The 18,518-nt window shown below is 36.1% G+C and overlaps 1 protein-coding gene across 4 annotated transcripts in view; it reads right to left on the bottom strand.

Annotated features, from left to right (window-relative positions):
* IRAK1BP1 (interleukin 1 receptor associated kinase 1 binding protein 1) overlaps positions 1–18,518 on the bottom strand; it is a 35,938-nt gene that overhangs the window by 4,990 nt on the left and 12,430 nt on the right. For all 4 annotated transcript variants that reach the window (XR_011422056.1, XR_002810826.2, XR_011422055.1 and 1 more), the window contains exons 2-3: positions 17,064–17,129; positions 67–197 (exon numbers count right to left, since the gene is read on the bottom strand). Coding sequence is in view for 1 of the 4 variants with exons in the window: in XM_023650679.2 (XP_023506447.2) it covers positions 67–197; positions 17,064–17,129 (197 nt within the window). In the remaining 3 variants the exon portion in view is untranslated. The remainder of the gene's footprint in view (positions 1–66; positions 198–17,063; positions 17,130–18,518) is intronic.

The raw sequence follows: 18,518 nt of genomic DNA, 5'->3' as shown, positions 1-18,518 counted from the left end.
ACTGTAGCACTGAATAGTTTTGTTTAATTAACTGATAATTTAGTGTTAAAGATGTGCTTAACTTACCTAAGATTCTCAAGAGAACCTGGAGTGTGATAGAACTGGGGTGGGCTGATGACAACAGAGCTATCTAGCTTTTCAACAAGAAAGTTACAAATATTTTGCATTTTTCCAAATTCAGTAAATGTAATGCAGACCTGTAAATGAAAAGACATTTGAAATTATTTTTATGCCTGATGCATTATTTCAAAATTTTCTCTAAATGTGAGTAAAAAAAGTGAAGCCTGATTACAATGAGGTCATTTTATAGTAACAGATAAGAAAAGCCTATTTAATACTTACAAACAAATTATTACTAAATTTATTTTTGCTTATAAATTTTGTAATTTATCTAATATTATTTTAAAATTCATTTTAAACCAGTCAGGGATGTTTTATGAAACAGATTGGAGAGTTTCCCCTTCAACTTTACTATCTGGCTAAATTCTAACCCAGGTGAGTTTTTCATGAGTCCCTACCTGAATCTACGCCATTAGCTTCCTGATTAGCAGTAATTCCATCATACTTCTCTGCTGTGCCTGAGCTATATTTCTTCTTCCAGTAGTTATTTTCAGATCTAAATGTGGAAGCTCATCTATTTCACTAAGACCTCTACCTTAAATATGTGAAAGCAGTTCTTATTTCAGCAATACTTTAAAGCAGTAATCTTAAAACTTTACAGGGCTAGACCAGTGGCATCGTGGTTAGGTTTGCACGCTCTGCTTCAGCGGCCTGGGGTGCACTGGTTCAGATCCTGGGCGCAGAGCTATACACGGCTCATCAAGCCATTCTGTGGTGGCATCTCACATAGAAGAACTAGGAGGATTTACAACTAGGCTATTCAACTATGTACTGGGGCTTTGAGGAGGGAAAAAAAAAACAGGAAGATTAGCAACAGATGTTAGCTCAGGGCCAATCTTCCGCACACACACACACAAAACTTTTCATGGAAGCAGACTAAACTTTTTCTTCTAAGGAAAATTTACACAGGCTTAATATGTAAAACAAAAAAGTACAGGTACTGGAGTAGGCTGGAGTAGCAAAGAGAAAGAGAGGGGTGAGGGGACCTCCTGAGTCATCGCATCCGATGCACAACACTGCCTTCAATCAAATGTTATCCAGGGCAAACTAACGTTCCATCTGGCTTCAATACTGTCAGTAATGTATTTTACAATCAGTTTGTCAATTTCTATTTTTAAAAAAGCTGACTGAGATTTGCAGTAATCTATATATGTAGATCAATCAAGGAAGAACTGATATCTTAATGATATTGACTCTTCCAAATCATAAACAAGGTATGCTTCTCCATTTATTTAGGTCTTTAATTTCTCTTAGCAATGTCTTGTATTTTTCAGCATACAGGTCTTTCACATTTTTAAAATCAGATTTATCCCTAGGAATTTTATATTTTTGATGCTTATTAGTTCTAGTGTCTTTTTTTGTAGGTTTCATCAGATTTTCTAGATAGATGGTCATGTTGCCCATGAGTAAGGACAGTTTTACTTCTGACTTTCTCGTCTCGATGCCTTTTCTTTCTTCTCCTTGCCTGACTGCACTGGCTGGAACTTGAAGTACAATGTTGAACAGAAGTCATGCGAGTAGATATCTTGGTCTTGTTCCTGATGTGAGGCACAAAGCAGTCAGAGTTTCACCATGCAGTATGTTGTAGTGCTGTTAGTGGCCAGCACAGCAGAACCTGTCCGGTTTTTGGGACTTGCTCTCCCCTCTGGCGCTCTATCAGACAGTGCTCCGCTGCTCTTCAGAGGGTTCTCATGGCCAATGTTTTTGGGAGTGGGTGTCCAGGTCCTTCTTCCTACTCTGTGTTAGTCTGGAAGCTCCACTGAAATCCATCCACCATAGGTGACCCTGCTGGTTTTTGAAACACCAGTGGCATAGCTTTCAGCATCACAGCAACACGCAGCTGGGCCTCGGCGATGAGAGCACTGAATCTTAACCACTAGACCACTAGGGCTGGCTAAGTATGATGTTAGCATAGAATTTTCATAAAATTCCCTTTATTGGTTTGAGGAAGTTCCCTACTATTACTAGTTTGCTGAGAATTTTTATTAGGAATGGATGCTGGATTTTGTTAAATGTTTTTTTTTGCATCTACTGAGATGATTGTATGGTATTTCTTTTTAACTTTGTTGATATGGTAAATTAGATTAATTTTTGAATGTTAAACCAACATTTCATTCCCAGGCCATTATGTATTATCTTTTTTATATATCACTGGATTTGATTTGCTAAAATTTTGTTTATAATTTTTGCACATATGTTTATGATGGGATATTGGTCTCTAGTTTTCTTTGCTTGTAATGCTTTTTTCCCTGGTTGTCTTATCCTCTGGCCCCAAATAATGAATTGGGAAGTATTCCCTTTTTATTTTCTGGAAAAGTTTGCATAGAATTGGCATTATTTCTCCCTTAAATTTATGCACTTTCTAATTTCTCTTTCAATTTATCCTTTGACCCATGGGTTATTGACAAGTATGTTATTTAAACTCCAAATATTTAGGGAATTTTCCTGAGATCTTCCAGTTATTAGTTTCTAATTTAATTATACTGTGGTCGGAGAACTTTGTATGATTCAAATACTTTTAAATTTATCAAGACTTGTTTTAGGACCTAGAATATAGTCTACCTTGGCAAATGTTCTATGTCCGCTTGAAAGGAATATGTAGTCTGATGTTGTTAAACTCAGGTTTATTAAGGTATAACTTAAATATAGTAAAATACACTCTTTATGTATGTTCCGTGAATTTTGACAGATGCATTCAGTCTTGTAGGGACTATTCTGATCAGTCTTGTCAACCTCCCAGAATTCCCTTCCTCCCCCTATCCCAGCCCCTGGAAACCAGTGATCTATTGTTGTTTTTTCAAAAAAAATTTATTTTTTAGAGCAGTTTTAGGCACACAACAATACTGAGAGGAAGGGACAGAGATTTCCCATGTACCTGCTGCCCCAACACATGCATAGCCACTCCTCCCTTACCATAATCAACACTCCAGAATGGCACATGTTACCATATATGAAGCTACACTGATACACATCATAATGACCTGAAGTCCACAGTTTACATTAGGGTTCACTCTTGGTGTTTTATATTCAGTGGGTTTGGACACATGTATAATAACATGCATCTATCAGGTAGTATCATACAGAGCATTTTCACCGCCTTAAAATCCTCTGTGCTCCACTTGTTCATCCCTCCCTCCCCCCGACTCCTGGCAACCACTGATCCTTTCCTGTCTCCACAGCTCTGCCTTTCGCAGAAGGTCATGTAGTTGGAATCATATAGTACGTAGCCTTTTCAGGTTGGCTTCTTTCTCTTAGTAACAGGCATTTAAGGTTCCTCCCTGTTTTCAAGGCTGATCGCTCACTTCTTTTTAGGGCTGAGTTATATTCCGTTTCCTGGATAGAAAACAGTTTATTTATCCATTCACCTACTGAAGGACATCTTGATTGCTCCCAAATTTTGGCAATTATGAATACAGCTGCTATAAATATCCATGTACGGGTTTCTATGTGAACATAAACTTTCAACTCCTTTGGGTAAATACCAAGGAGTGTGACTGCTGGATCAAATGGTAGGAGTGTTTACATTTTGTAAGAAATTTCATCTTCCAAAATGGCTGTACCATTTTGCATTCCCAGCAGGAATGAATGAGAGTTCCTGTTGTTCCAAAACCTCACCGGCATTTGTTGTTGTCAGTGTTTCAGATTTGGTCTACACACCTAAACAGGTGTGTAGTGGCATCCCATTGTTGTTTTAATTTGCATTTGCCTAACGACATATGATGTGGAACATGTTTTCATATGCTTTCTTGCCATCTAGATGTCATCTTTAGTGAGGGAGGTCTGACAAGGTCTTTGGCTCATTTTTAAATTGAGTTGTTTTCTTATTGTTGAGTTTAAGAGTTCTTTACATATTTTGGACAACAGACCTTTAAAATAAATGTGTTTGCAAATATTTTCTCCCAGTCTGTGGCTTTTCTTGTTTTCTTGACATTGTCTTTCACAGAGCAGAAGTTTTTAATTCTAATGAAGTCCAGCTTATCAATCATTTCTTTCATGGATCATGCCTTTGGTGTTGCAAGTCAAAAATCACTGTGATACTCAAGGTCATCTAGGTTTTCTCCTATGTTATCTTTTAGGAGTTTTACAGTTTTGTGTTTTACCTTTAGGTCTATGATGCATTTTGAGTTGATTTTTTGAAGGGTATAAGGTCTGTATATAGATTCATTTTTTTTTAATGTGGATGTCCACCTGTTCTAGCACCAACTGTTGAAAAGACTATCTTTGCCCCACTGTACTGCTTTTGCTCCTTTCTCAAAGATCAGTTGACCATATGGGAGTCTATTTCTTGGCTCTCCATTCTACTCCACTGATCCATTTGCCTGTTCTTCAAATAACACTACACTGTCTTGATTATTGTAGTTTTATACTAAGTCTTGAGGTCAGGTGTTCTTCAATATTATGTTGGCTGTTCTGGGTCTTTTGTCTCTCCATATAAACTTGAATAATTTACTAATATCTCAAAAAAAAACTTGCTGGGGATTTCAATTGGGATTGCATTGGATCTACAGATCTAGTTGAGAAGAACTGACATTCTGACAATATTGAGTCTTCCTATCCATGAACATGGAATACCTCCTTTATTTAGTTCTTCTTTGATTCTGTTCATCAGAGTTTTGTAGTTTTCCTCATATAGATCTTATACATATCTTGTTAGATTTATACCTAAATATTTCATGTTTTTGGGTGCTATGGAAAATTGTGTTTTTAATTTCAAATTCTACTTGTTCATTGCTGGTACACAGGAAATAATATTTTGTTGAGGATGATATTGGTCTGCAGTTTTCTTATCCTGTAATATATTTCCACAGGATCTGTAGTGATGTTGCCTTTTTCAGTTCTAACATTAGTAATTTTTCCTCTCTCTTTTTTTTCTTTCTTAGTTAGCCTGGCTAGAAGCTTAATGATTTTCAGTGACCTTTTCAAAGAACTAGCTTTTGGTTTCATTGATTTCTTTTCTTGTGTGTACTTTGGATTTAATTCACTTTTTTGTTTTTCTAGTTTTCTATCGTAGAAACTTGGGTTACTGATTTTAGATTTTTCTTCTTTTTAATATATGCATTCACTGCTAAAATTTCTAAGCACTACTTTCACTGCATCCTGCAAATTTTGATAAATTGTGTTTTCATTTAGTTCCAAATATTTTAAAATTACTCTTGAGACTCCTTCTTTGACCCATGTATTAGTTAGAAGTGTGTTGTTTAATCTCCATGTATTTTGACACTTTCTAATTATCTTTCTGGTGTTGATTTCTAGCTTAATTCCACTGTGGTCTGAGAGCAGACCTTGTATGATTTCTATATCCTTTTAAATTTGTTAAGGTATGTATTTTGGTCTAGACTGTGTTCTATCTTGGTGAATGTTCCATGGGAGTTTGAGAAGAAGAATGCTGTTTTTGGAGACAGAACTCTATAGGTGTCCACTATATTCAGTCTATTGATGGTATTTATTATTGAGTTCAACTATGTACTTACTGATTTTCTTCCTGCTGGATCTGTCCATTTAGACAGATAGAGGGGGGTTGGAGTCTCCAACTATGATAGTGGCTTCATCTATTTCTCCTCACAGTTCTATTAGTTTTTGCCTCATATAGTTTAATGTTCTGTTGTTAACAGGCATACATGTTAAGGATTGTTATGTCTCTTGGAGACTTGCCCCTTTATTATTATGTAATGTCTTTCTTTATCTTTGATAACTTTCTTTCCTATGAAGCCTGCTCTGTCTGATATTAATATAGTGACTCTTGCTTTCTTTTGATGAGTGTTACGATGGTATATTTTTCTCCATGCACTTACTTTTAATCTATAAATGTCTTTATATTTAAAGAGGCTTCTAGTAACAACATACAATTGGGTTGTGTTTTTTGATCCACTCTGACAATTTCTTTTAACTGCTGCATTTAGGCAATTGATGTTCGAAGTGTTACTGATATAGCTAGGTTAATATCCACCAATTCTTGACTGTTTTCTATTTGTTGCTTTCTTTCTTTTTTCCTAGTTCTGTACTCCACTGTTTTTTGATTTTATGACTTTAATTAAGCATTTTATGATTCCCTTTTCTCTCCTTTCTTAGGATATCAGTTATATGTCTTTTTTTTTTTTAACTTTTTTTAGTGGTTGCCCTGAAGTTTGCAATATACCTTTATAATTAATCCAAGTCCACTTTTAAATTACACTATACCACTTGATGAGTAGTGTGAGTACCTTTTAATAAGAAAATAATCCTAATTCCTCCCTCCCACCTCTTGTATCATTACTGTCATTTATTTTACTTATTAGCATACATAAGTATATACATAAGAAATATACATAAGTATACATAATTGAATACCATGTTATTATTTTGAACAAAATGTTACCTGTTAAATTAATTAAAAATAAGGAAAATAAGAGTTTTTATTTACCTTTACTTATTCCTTCTTTGATGCTCTTCCTTTTACATAGATCCAAATTTCCGGTCTACACTGTTTTCCTTCTCTCTAAGGAACTTTTAACATTTGTGGCAAGGCAGGCCTAATGGTAACAAATTCCACCAATTTTTATTTGTCTGAGAAAGTCTTTATTTCTCCTTCAGTTTTGAAGGATAATTTCATGGTGCAGAGAATTCTAGGTTGTGTTTTTTTTTTTTTTTTCTTCCTGTTAACACTTTAAACATTTCACTCCACTCTCTTCTTGCTTGCATGATTTCTGAGGAGAAGTCAGATGTAATTCTTACCTTTTTTCCTCTACAGGTAAGGTGTTTTTTTTCCTCTGGCATCTTTCAGGATTTTTTCTTTATCTTTGATTTTCTATAGTGTGAAAACAATATGCTCTGCTGTAGTTTCTTTGGCATTTATCCTACTTGGTGTTCTCTGAGATTCCTGATCTGTGGATTGGTGTCTGGTATTAATTTGGGGAAATTCTCAGTCATTATTGTTTCAAATATCCCTTCTGTCCCTTCCTTTCTTCTGCTTCTGGCATTTCCATTATGTGTAGGTTATACCTCTGTAGTTGTCCCACTCCTTGGATATTCTGTTCTTTTTTCCTTCAGTTTTTGTTCTCTTTGCTTTTCAGTTTGTGAAGTTTCTATTGAGATACCCTCAAGTCTAGAGACTCTTTCATCAGCTGTGTCTGGTCTACAAATAAGCTCATCAGAGGCATTCTTCATTTCTGTTACAGTGTTTTTTATCTCTAGCATTGACTTTTGCTTCTTCCTTAGGATTTCAATCTCTCTGGTTACACTGCCCATCTGTTCTTGCATGATGTCTGCTTATCCATTAGAGCCCTTAGCATATTTATCATAGTTGTTTTAAATTCTCAGTCTGATAATGACATCCTTGCCATGTCTAGTTCTGATGCTTGCTCTGTGTCTTCAAATGGTATTTTTTAACTTTTGGTATGCCTTGTAATTTTTTTCTTGATAGCTGGACATGATGTATTGGGTAAAAGGAACTGCTACCAATAGGCTTTAGTACTAGTTGTGAGGTGTGACGGGAGGGGAAGTGTTCTATTGTGCTATGATTTAGACTCAGTTTTTTAGTGAGCCAATGCCTCCAGACAGTGAATTTCACAAGTGTTTCTTGTTTTTTCCCTCCCGCCCTCCCGCCCCCCCGCCCCCCCGCCCTGTAGGTAGGAGAGAATGGCTAGGGCTAGAGTGGGCTGGAGTTGGGTATTTCTCTTCCCTCAGGTCAGCCGGGCTCTGATAATATACCAGCAGGTTAGGCTCTGGTTACCTAGTTTCTCCTGAGGGCAGACCTTGTTAAGAAAAAGTGTGCTCTGGCATATTTCAAAATGGTTCCTTTCCGCCTCCCTCTGCTAGACAGACCAAGGAAGTCTTGTCCAATATTTACTGTGGGAACCTGCTGGAGCTCATGGAAGTAAAATCTCACTAAACTTTGAGCTCTGCTCTCTGACTGGGTCACCTAGAGTTTTAATTCTCAGAGCTGTCCACACCAAGCCTCCAGGAGTCTATCAATTATAGTTCAGATTTTCCTACCCAGGTGCTGGTTCCAGAGGTGGTTTCTTTGTGAATTTCTGCTCTGGTCAGCTCTGACTCACTGTATTTGCCTGTCTCTTCAATTTTCGGAGCAGTGTTTGCCCTGTGTCCTCACTTCTCTTATGGATCCTAGAAGAGCTGTTGATTTTTCAGTTTGTTCAGCTTTTTACTTGTTGGTAGGACACAGTGGTGACTTCAAGCTCCTTACATGCAGAATAGGAAACTGAAAGTCTCCCATTACTTTTAACCAATTGGTGTCTTCATATTTGAAGTATGCTTTTTGCAGGAAGGTTATAGGTAAGATTTGCTTTTTTATATCATCTGAAATATCTGCCTTTTAATGGAGCTATTTAGAACATTTATATTTAATGTGATTATTGATATGGTTAGGTTTAAACCTCTGATCTTACTATTTATTTTCTATTTGTCTCATATTTTCTTTGTTCCCCTTTTTCTCTTTTTTTTGTCTTTTTTTTGATTGAGTATATGATTCTCCTATTTGATATCCTTCTTTGGCTTATTTGTTGTAACTATTTGTTGTTGCTCTTATTTTAGCATTTGCTTTAGGGTTTACAGTATATATGTTTAATTTATCAAAATCCACCTTCAAGAGCGACACCATTTTACATGTAACAACTTTACGATATTCTATTTCTGTTTCTCCCTTCTTGACCCTAATGCTATGCTGTTATACATTTTACTTTTACACATAATTCCTACAGTTCATCATGATTTTTGTTTAAACAGTCAATTATCTTTTATACAGATGTAGAGATATAGAGATCATATAAGAAAAATATCATGATTTATCTATGTAGTTATCATTTTCAGCATTTTCCATTCCTTTGGGTAGATTCCTATTCCTTTCTGGTATCATTTCCTTCTGCCTTAGACAACTTCATTTATTGTTTTTTGTAGTGCCAGTCTATACATAATGAATTCTTTCAGCTTCCTGAAAAAGTCTTTAATTGGCCTTTGATTTTGAGCAATACTTTTGCTGGATATAGGTTGGCATTTTTTTTCTTTTAGTACTTTAAAAATGTTTCTCCACCTGCCTTCTTGCTTGTATTGCTTTCAAAAGAAATCTGTTGTCTTGTTGTTGTTCCTTGGTGCATAATATGTTGCTTGTTTCTCCAGCTCACTGAGATTTAGTACTGGTTTTGAGCAATCTGATTATAATATGCATTGGTATAGTTTTCATATGTCTTTTGCTTAGGGTTAACTGAACTTCTTGGATTTGTCGGTTTATAATTGTCATCAACTTTGGAAATTTCTTGGCTATTATTTCTCCAAATATTTTTCTTGACCCCATTGGGACTCCAATTACATGTATATTAGGCCACTTGAAGTTGTCACACAGCTGATTCATTTTTATGTCTTTCCTTCTGTGTTTCATTTTGGATAGTTCTTATTTCTATGTCTTCAAGCTCACTATGCTTATCTTGTGTAATGTCTAATTTGATGCTGGTACTCTTCAGTGTACTTTTCATCTCACATATTGTAGTTTTCATCTCTAGCAGTTCAATTTGGGTCTTTTTATACCTTCTATGTCTCTTAACTTTTTGTGTGTGTGTGAGGAAGACTGGCCCTGAGCTAACATCTGTTGACAATCTTCCTCTTTTTGCTTAAGGAAGACTGTTGCTGAGCTAACATCTGTGCCAGTCTTCCTCTAATTTATGTGGGATGCTGCCACAACATGGCTGACGAGCAGTGTTAGGTTTGCACCCAGGATCTGAACCTGTGAACCCTGGGCTGCCAAAGCAGAATGTGAGAACTTAACCACTATGCCACTGGGCTGACCCCTCTTCTTAACTTTTGAACATATGAAATACAGTTACAATAACTTTAATGATTTTGTCTGTTATTTCTAATATCTGTGTAAGTTCTAGGCTGATTTGAATTGACTTTTCCCCTTATTATCAGATTTATTTTTCTGCTATTTTGCTTGCCAGGTAATCCTTGTGAATTTACTTTATTGGGTGTTGGATATTTTTGTATTTCTAAATACAAAATATTCTTTATCTGTTCTAGAACTCTGTTACTTTATTATTTACTTGGAAACTGATCTCTTTGGGTTTGCTTTTAAGATTTGCTATGTGATTAAAATAATGTTCAATGTAGGACCAATTATTCCCCCTCATAATATAAGACCCCTCTGTATACTCTACCTAGCACCCCAGGAATCGTGAGATTTTCTAGTCTGGCTGATACCCGCCTCAGCCCTGCATGAGCGCCAAACACTATTCCCTCTAATCTTTTTGTGGTTCTTTTTCTAGCCTCAGATCATTTCCTCAACATGCTGATCAGTATTTAGCTAACTACTTGAGGGGGTCCCTCTGTATTCTCTGAAGATCTGTCTCTGCAGCCATCTATTTTCCATGTCACTGTGCTAAAAACTCTCACTGTCTTGGGTGGGCTCTCAGTTCCATTTTCTCAACACAAAGAGTTTAACAGGCTCTATCCAGGTTCCCTCCCTGTGCAGATGCCTGAACACCCTCTTAAGACAGTGAACTAAGACAACTGTAGGACTGTCATTTGTTTCACTTTTTGCAGGGATTACAGTGGTTCAATGCCTGATGTTCACTCTTTTGAAAACTACTGCTTTATATATTTTGTAACATTTTTTGGTTGTTTCAGGTGGGAAGGTAAATCTGGTCCATGTAACTCTATCTTAGCCAGAGGCAAAAGTCTTATCTATCTTTTGAAGAGAAGTCTTATAGTGTGTGTTTTTGTTTTTTTTTTTTTTTTTAAAAAAAGCTTGTATGGGCTAAACTTTTCTGTTAGTCAAAATCAGCCTTCCCAGCCCCACCCAGGTTGCTAGTTTTTAACCTCTGGGTAGCTTCCAAATTTGCATTTCCTCCCTGGTTGAAACTCAAAGCTCCAAAATGCCTACAGGCTGCCTCTAATAAGAAATACAGACAATATCATACTTTTCTGCATTTGCATAGTTTAAATATGGAAAAATGCTCCTTCTTTTGCTGCTATATTTAATTTATAACCAACACCTGAAAAAGACTCAGTCATACAGCGGTAGCAGAAATATGGAAGCTTCGCCTCTTAGATCCATTTGTCCTGGACTTGCAACCTCACATGAAATGAACCATGGCAAGATTTATCATGCCTTTGTGGAAACTGGAAGGTAACTAAATTTGAGAGTTCAAAGGGTTTCTCTGCTTGCAGGTTAAAGTGATTGAGCATAGTGGGTTCTAAGTGTCAACAAAAACAGTTCCTTACTATCCAAGTACCCTTGGAATCAACTTTATTTTTGAAAATTATTCTAATGTGTACTCTAATAGATATCTCAAACAAAAATAATAAAAAAATTTCCACTAATAAGCTTTATGAAACTGTTCACATTCTGTATTTTATCCAACAGATTTGAAATAATGGGAGAGCTGAATGCTCATAATGAAAAAACTGGGATGCATGCCAGGCATTTCTAAAAAAATAATAAAGTAAAAATTTGTATTTGAATTTGGGCTAAAGGTGCCATAAATTTCCTCAATGAAATATAAAATTTGACACAGATATATTTTGTTCTTCTTTACTACCACTGACACATATATGCAATGTAGGACTTCCAACCTTTTCCAACCTAGAATATAGGTTGATGTAGAGATATATTAAGTCTAATTACAGGCATATCTCGTTTTATTGTGCTTTGCTTTATTGCTCTGCAGATACTGTGTTTTTTACAAGACCTTCCACCAGCAAAAAGAGTATGACTTGCTGAAGGCTCAGATGATGGTTAGCATTTTTTAGCAACAAAGTAATTTTCTTTTTTCTTTATTTTTGCTGAGGAAGACTTACTCTGAGCTATTTCTCAATCTGAGGATTGCCAATCTTCCTCTTCTTTTGCTTGAGAAAGATTATCCCTGAGCTAAGATCCATGCCAATCTCCCTCTATTTTTTTCTATGTGGGACACCACCACAGCATGGCTGGTTAGTGGAGTAGGTCTGCATCCAGGATCCAAACCTGTGAACCTGGGCTGCTGAAGCAGGGTGCACAGAATTTTAACAACTCAGCCATGGGGCTGGGCCCAGCATTTTTTAATTAAGGTATTTACATTGTTTTTTTTAGACGTAATGCTATCACACACTGAACAGGCTATAATATAGTGTACACATAACATTTATATGTACTGGGAAACCAAAAAATTTACTTGACTTGCTTTATTTGATGTTTGCTTTATTGCAGTGGTATGGAACTGAACCTACAATATCTCTGATATGCCTGTATTTATTATGGGTCTCTATGACCAACAGGTTTATAATTCAGTATGTCACGGTGTCAATGAAACCGATTCTAGGTCTAATCTCTAAATTGGTTGGTTTGACAGAAAATCCTAATTAGTTTACTGTTATGGACTGAATGATTGTATCTCCCCAAACTTCTTATGTTGAGCCTCAACCCACAACATGACTGTCTTTGGACATAGGGCCTTTATGGAGGTAATTAACGTTAAATGCGGTCATAAGGGTTGGGCCCTAATCTAAGAAGATTAGGTCTACATAAGAGACACCAGAGAACTTGCTTGCTCTCTTCCCACCATGTAGGACACAGTGAGAAGGCAGCCATCTGCAAGCCAGGAAGAGGCCCTCACCACAAGCCAACCCTGCTGGCACCCTGTTCTCAGACTTCCTGCCTCTAGAACTGTGGGAAAATAAATTTCTGTTGTTTAAGTGACCTAGTCTGTGGCATTTTGTTATGACAACCCAAGCACACTAATACAGTTACCAATATCCATTCTTGTTTCTCTTTTCTTTAATGATAGAACTCACAAGTTGTAGCTGGGCATTGGCGTCTGACTACATTTCCGAATCTCTCTCGCATCAGTGTGACTGAGTTCTGGGTAAAGAGAGGTAAGCAGCAGTGATGGGTCAAGTCCTTAAAAGGAATGGGCTTATGCTCCCCTTTCTTTTCTCCTTTCCCACTGGCTGGAATATAGTATGATGGTGGGAACTGGAGGAGCCACCTAGGTACAGAGATGGATGCTGTGAGTAAGGCTGCAGAGCTGACCTACTATCATTGGACTGAGTACCTCCGGTTGTTAGAAGTGAGACACATTCATATCTTGTTTAAGCCACTGTGTTTTTTGGGTCTATTTGTTACAGCAGGTTAGACTGTTCCCTAACTAATTCAGGTGTTTATTTTTACTATATACTGTTAACTATATATTGCAGGTATAGTCTGACATAACATGTACATATCCTTATTTTACCACACAATTTCATTAAAATTCATTCTTCTAAAGCCAGTGTGCTCAGTGGGGAGGGGGAACATTAGCAGAGACAGCTCACAACAGGCAGACAAGGTCCCATACGCTAGCTCAGGCATGCTCAAAGAGTGGTCACGGGATCCCTTGCAGAGTGGCTGTCAGATCAAAACTATTTTCATGATAATACTGGCGTTATTGACCTTTTTCACCTATTCTTTCCTGAGAGACGAGTTTCTCAGAGGCTACATAACATGTGATCTACAGATGAGGTGATATGTCAGATTCTATACAGATATTATGTGACACATCAGATTCGATGCAGAAGCACACATGACAATCCAGGTATCTTCTATTAAGCCAGAGAGAGAGAGATTTGCAAAAATGTAAACCAGTGCCACTCTTCCAAATTCTTTTTGTTTATAGTTATTATTCAAAACAATGTTATTTATGTTAGCATATAAATTTATTATTTTTATTTTTAAATTAATTAATAAAAAACATTTTCAGAAAAGAAAGTGGCAGAGCCAGAATTTAAACCTGGGTCTGACTGGTTCCAAAGCTGCTGGTGCTCCTACCTGTGGGAGGGGGGTCTGTGTGTGTGCGTGTGTGTGCTTGTGCTCCTACCTGTGGGGGGGGAGGGGTCTGTGCGTAGTTGATTAATGCTACTCAATATTTTTATTAATTACATAGATGGGCACACTGATGATCAAATCAGCTGATGACATAAAGCTGGTAGGACTACATATAAACACTGCCTGGTAACATCAAGATCCAAAAAGATCCTAACAGGCTGGAAATATAGATGAAATCTACTGGATAAAATATTACAGAGATAACTGTAAAATCCCACACTCCATTGTGAAACAGCAATAACAAAGTATAAGATAGCAGGAGGAGGATTTAAAAGCAGGATGTGAGAAAGACACTTTTTTAGTTGTCATTATTGATTATGACTGTAAACTTGACAGAAGGGAACAATGTGATGCAAGTGCCAAAAAGTTACATCAGTTTTAAGTGTCTCATTAGAAATAAACATTCCAGAATAAGGGAGGTAATCACCTTTCTCTAACATGGACTGGCCAAATCATAACAAGGACACTATTGTTGTAGATGCTTTAGGAGGAAATTGGTTGACTAAAGAAAAAGTTTGTCACATAACAAATGGCCAAAGAAACGGGATTCTTACCCCTGGAGAAGAAAACATTAGCATCAATATGATACTGAACTTCAAGTATATACTTCAAGGAAGAAGTATGAGCCTTGTTTTATTCTTGGAGAGGTACACTATTAATAATGGATGAGTACTAGTGAGTCAATTTTGGTTTAATGTTAAAAAATTATATATGGATTAGATGTCTTAAAATGGAATAGGCCTTTTATATTCATGACTAAGTATAAAATATTCCACAACAAAAATGAAGAGTTAAAAAAGATTACACGAGAGGGGCCAGCTGGGTGGCGTAATGGTTGGGTTTGCACATTCAGATCCTGGGTGCAGACCTACACGTTGCTCATCAAGTCATGCTGTGGAGGCATCCTACATACAAAATAGAGGAAGATGGGCACAGATGCTAGCTCAGTGACAACCTTCCTCATGCAAAAACAGGAAGCTAGGCAACAGATGTTAGCTCAGGGCCAATCTTGCTCACCAAAAAAAAAAAAAAAGATTAGATGAGATAATATATGAAAAACACCCGATACATGGCAGACATGCAAGGAAAGAGAGGGGGAAGACTGCATGAGTGGTTATACTCCTTTCTCCATTCAACAGACTTTACTGAATGCCTATTATATTCCAGGCTTTTAAATTCCCTCCTAACACTAAGATTATGACAGGAAAACAACATGAGAAGTGGAAAAGAGTAAAGATATAGAAATTATAAAGCCAAGGTTTTAATCTAACCCCTCGCTCCACAAATACTCACCCTTAAAGAAGTCACTTAGATAATTTCCAACTTTCAATATCCTTATCTTTAAAATAAGGAAAAGCAGCAGAGTAGGTGGGAGGTAGATAAAGAATCTCTAAAGTGCTTTTCAGGATGAAAATTTTAGACATTACGTGAAAAGTAATTTCTACCATCTAATCTTATTCTACACATTTAAGTGTCCATCATGGTGTATATCAGACATTAGGTTTCAGTGTTCACGACATCCACAGCCATGAAGCCACATTGTTCTTCACACACAGCTTGGCATACTTTGTACCTGGTGGCCCTTCAAGCTGGTCTCTGTGGACTGTTAATGCTGACCTAAGGACGATTATGTGCTGGGTTATGTGATATAAGAGTTCTGGCTACCAGGGAGGCCTTATACAAAATATAATCAGATTTTCTCAAGAAATTTGAATACGAGACATTAACAAGGTAAGTATAGCAGAAGGAAGAGGGGCAGAGGTTAGCGAAGCCCTCATTTAGTCATGTTTTATAACAAAAGCAGCAGCTCTAAAGCGCTTTCTATACCTGAAGGGTCAGTCTGAAGAACCACTCTGTGAAAAACACTCCAGTTTTCCACGAAGCCTGGCTGTGTGTTTGCTAGGACTGTTCCTTTTCCTCCTTACTCCCTGGTGTACCCTCACAATAAACCCCCTTAACTAAGATAACCCGGGCCTCTCTCCGTTCACTACAACCTGAAGCCCTGTCAGGTAGGAACTACTGCAGGAATGCTGGAACAGCTCTCTGCTTTTGACCCTGTGACACAGAATCTTACCAGACTGCTCTTCATCCTGTTTTGAAAGGTAGTTTTCAGTCCCCATTGCTACAAAATAGCTTTTGCCAAATGGATCCCTAAAGTCATCATGAGCCATTTTGAATCCCTTGAGATAGTTAAATTTTAAGTGGAGAAGTCACAAAACTATAAAAAATGGAAATTACTATCTCAAGAGATAAGAAGTTAGGATTCTAATTTCCAATCTAATTCTTGTAACATGATCTTTGAGAAGTCTGAGACCAAGCAATCTGAGGCTAAGGTCACACCCTTAAAATTAGAAAAATACATTATCTGCCTGAAGGTAGGACTAGTTGATTTCTTGAGGTATTTTCTACCTCTAAAGACAAAGATTCTCTGACTAGATAAACAAGATTCCACTCTAACCCCTTTCTTGTTTGTTTCCTGTGGCAAGGAGGCCGCACGGACTAAGCACATACCCCCAAGATGTCTGGAATCTGCACCCTAATCACAACTATAACACACTCTCATTTCATAAAATCCTGATCATAAAATCTTTAAAGATAAGTAAAAAGTATAGGCAGTTGTAGGAACTAATGTTATCATTGAGTGTACAAAAGATATTTTGCTTTTTTAAATTTATGCAAAGGTTGAGTAGTTTTTATTTTTAAATAAACCTTGACTTACCAAAACACAATAAAATTACATCGTGAAACAAAAGAATGTTGATAAGTGTTTCAATCCTTTATGTTATCACTTTATTTTTTTTTTTAATCTGAGAAGACATTTCTCTCCTGTAGCATTTTCTGCTCACTAGATGATAACATTACTAAAATTTTATTTAGGTGGCAATTAACTGTTACTTCTCCTTTGCTCGGTTTATTTCATTTCAAAACAATTTATCTTCAGTAAATCTTATTAAATTTATTTTAAAAGCTCACACAGATACGTAACACCAAAAATGATTATGAGAAAAATAATCTTTTATCAACACCTTGAGAAGCATTTCTCCTGTATATTTCAGTTGAAGAATAAAAATAAATGCAAACTGTCCCCATAAAGCCACACTGTTTCCAATTAAGTACAAACCTCTGCTTCCATGTGATAAGCATTTTCCACTCTTCTAAAATCCTTTGTCACTGTTACATTTTCTGCCTAAAACAGAAAGTACAAGAGTGTGATTACTAAATGTTTGGCTACTAAATGCAATTACTCTAAAACATAAAGTAGAAACCTGAACTTATTAAAATCAGAATGACAAGTATGCAGAAAAAACTGGTTTGCCCGATGTTTTAAAACTTTCCTAAAAGTAAGATCAAATAAAATCAGCAGCCTAAAAATATTTACTGAAAATTCCATCATAATTGTCACTCCATGTGTAGTAATTTTTACATTAGCTTGTACAAAAAGTATGAACTTTGGGTGATATGTTTATGTGGAATTATTTGTACATAAAGCACTCTGAATGCTATAGGAGTGTTGGAGTTCTAAAAATGTTTAATTTACAAATAATTTAATACAAATTTACTGAATACCTACAGTATGCAATTTTGGGTAAGTTACCCAACTGTTTTGAGCCTGAGCTTCTGCATTTATAAAATCAGGTTAATACCACGTATACTCACAGGACTGTTTTGAGGATTTAATGAGTCGTAGTATCTACAGTGCCTGACGCAGAGAAGGCACTCAGGAAACGCAGACGCTATACTCTTAGGATATAAATGTTCCTGAAATACTGAACCCGGGCCAGTTTGTTTTTAAAAGTATATTAATGCTTTTTGATTCTCTGGGTAAATACAAGGTCCATACTTCTGATAAAAAAGTGATATTTCTTGTTTACTTTTCAAAGGGTTTTAAAATTTAGTGAAATGCACTCTTCACCTACTCTCATCCTTGGGGACAGGCAGAATTTGTATTTTATAAATTTTTCTACACCTTTCAAAATATATGCTAAATAAATATAAAGATTACTATGCCCTATAATGATTTAATATAAGTTAATTTGTAGGGGAGTTAGCTGTGTCTAAATTTTAAGATAAAGTAATTTCAAGCAGTTTATATTATCCAGAAAAATTCTAAAAAGATTTAACCTGAAAATTTGAACTCAAATTCTAATTATAGCTCTGATGTCTGTCATGCCATGAAAATACTAATGCATTTTTTTAATAATAAAAGTAATATCTGCTCATTGTAGTAAATTTAGAATACAGAGAAATACAAAATAAAACAGTACTGGATATATTGCTTGTAATCAGCTTTTTTCATTTGATTAACATGAAACTTTTCTGTCATTTAATATTCTTTTATGACATGTAAACATATCTTCTATTTTTCTGGATGTCTCTTTTTTTCATTTTTTTCCCCACTTCACTTGATAAATACATATAAAAGTTCTGATGGAAAAATTATTAGAGAAATAATTTTAGGAAAGGTAGCTGGAAAGAAAGTATCTTTTATTGTTACATTTAAAAGTGTTATTGTTTTATAAAAAATAATATATGCTAATTAGAGAAAGTCTAATTATTAGAGAACAGAACAAAAAAG

The sequence above is a fragment of the Equus caballus genome, chromosome 10 (assembly GCF_041296265.1).
Source record: "Equus caballus isolate H_3958 breed thoroughbred chromosome 10, TB-T2T, whole genome shotgun sequence".
NCBI lineage: Eukaryota > Metazoa > Chordata > Mammalia > Perissodactyla > Equidae > Equus > Equus caballus.
The sequence above is the reverse complement of the archived record's forward strand: the minus strand, read 5'-3'. Positions and strand labels throughout refer to the sequence as shown.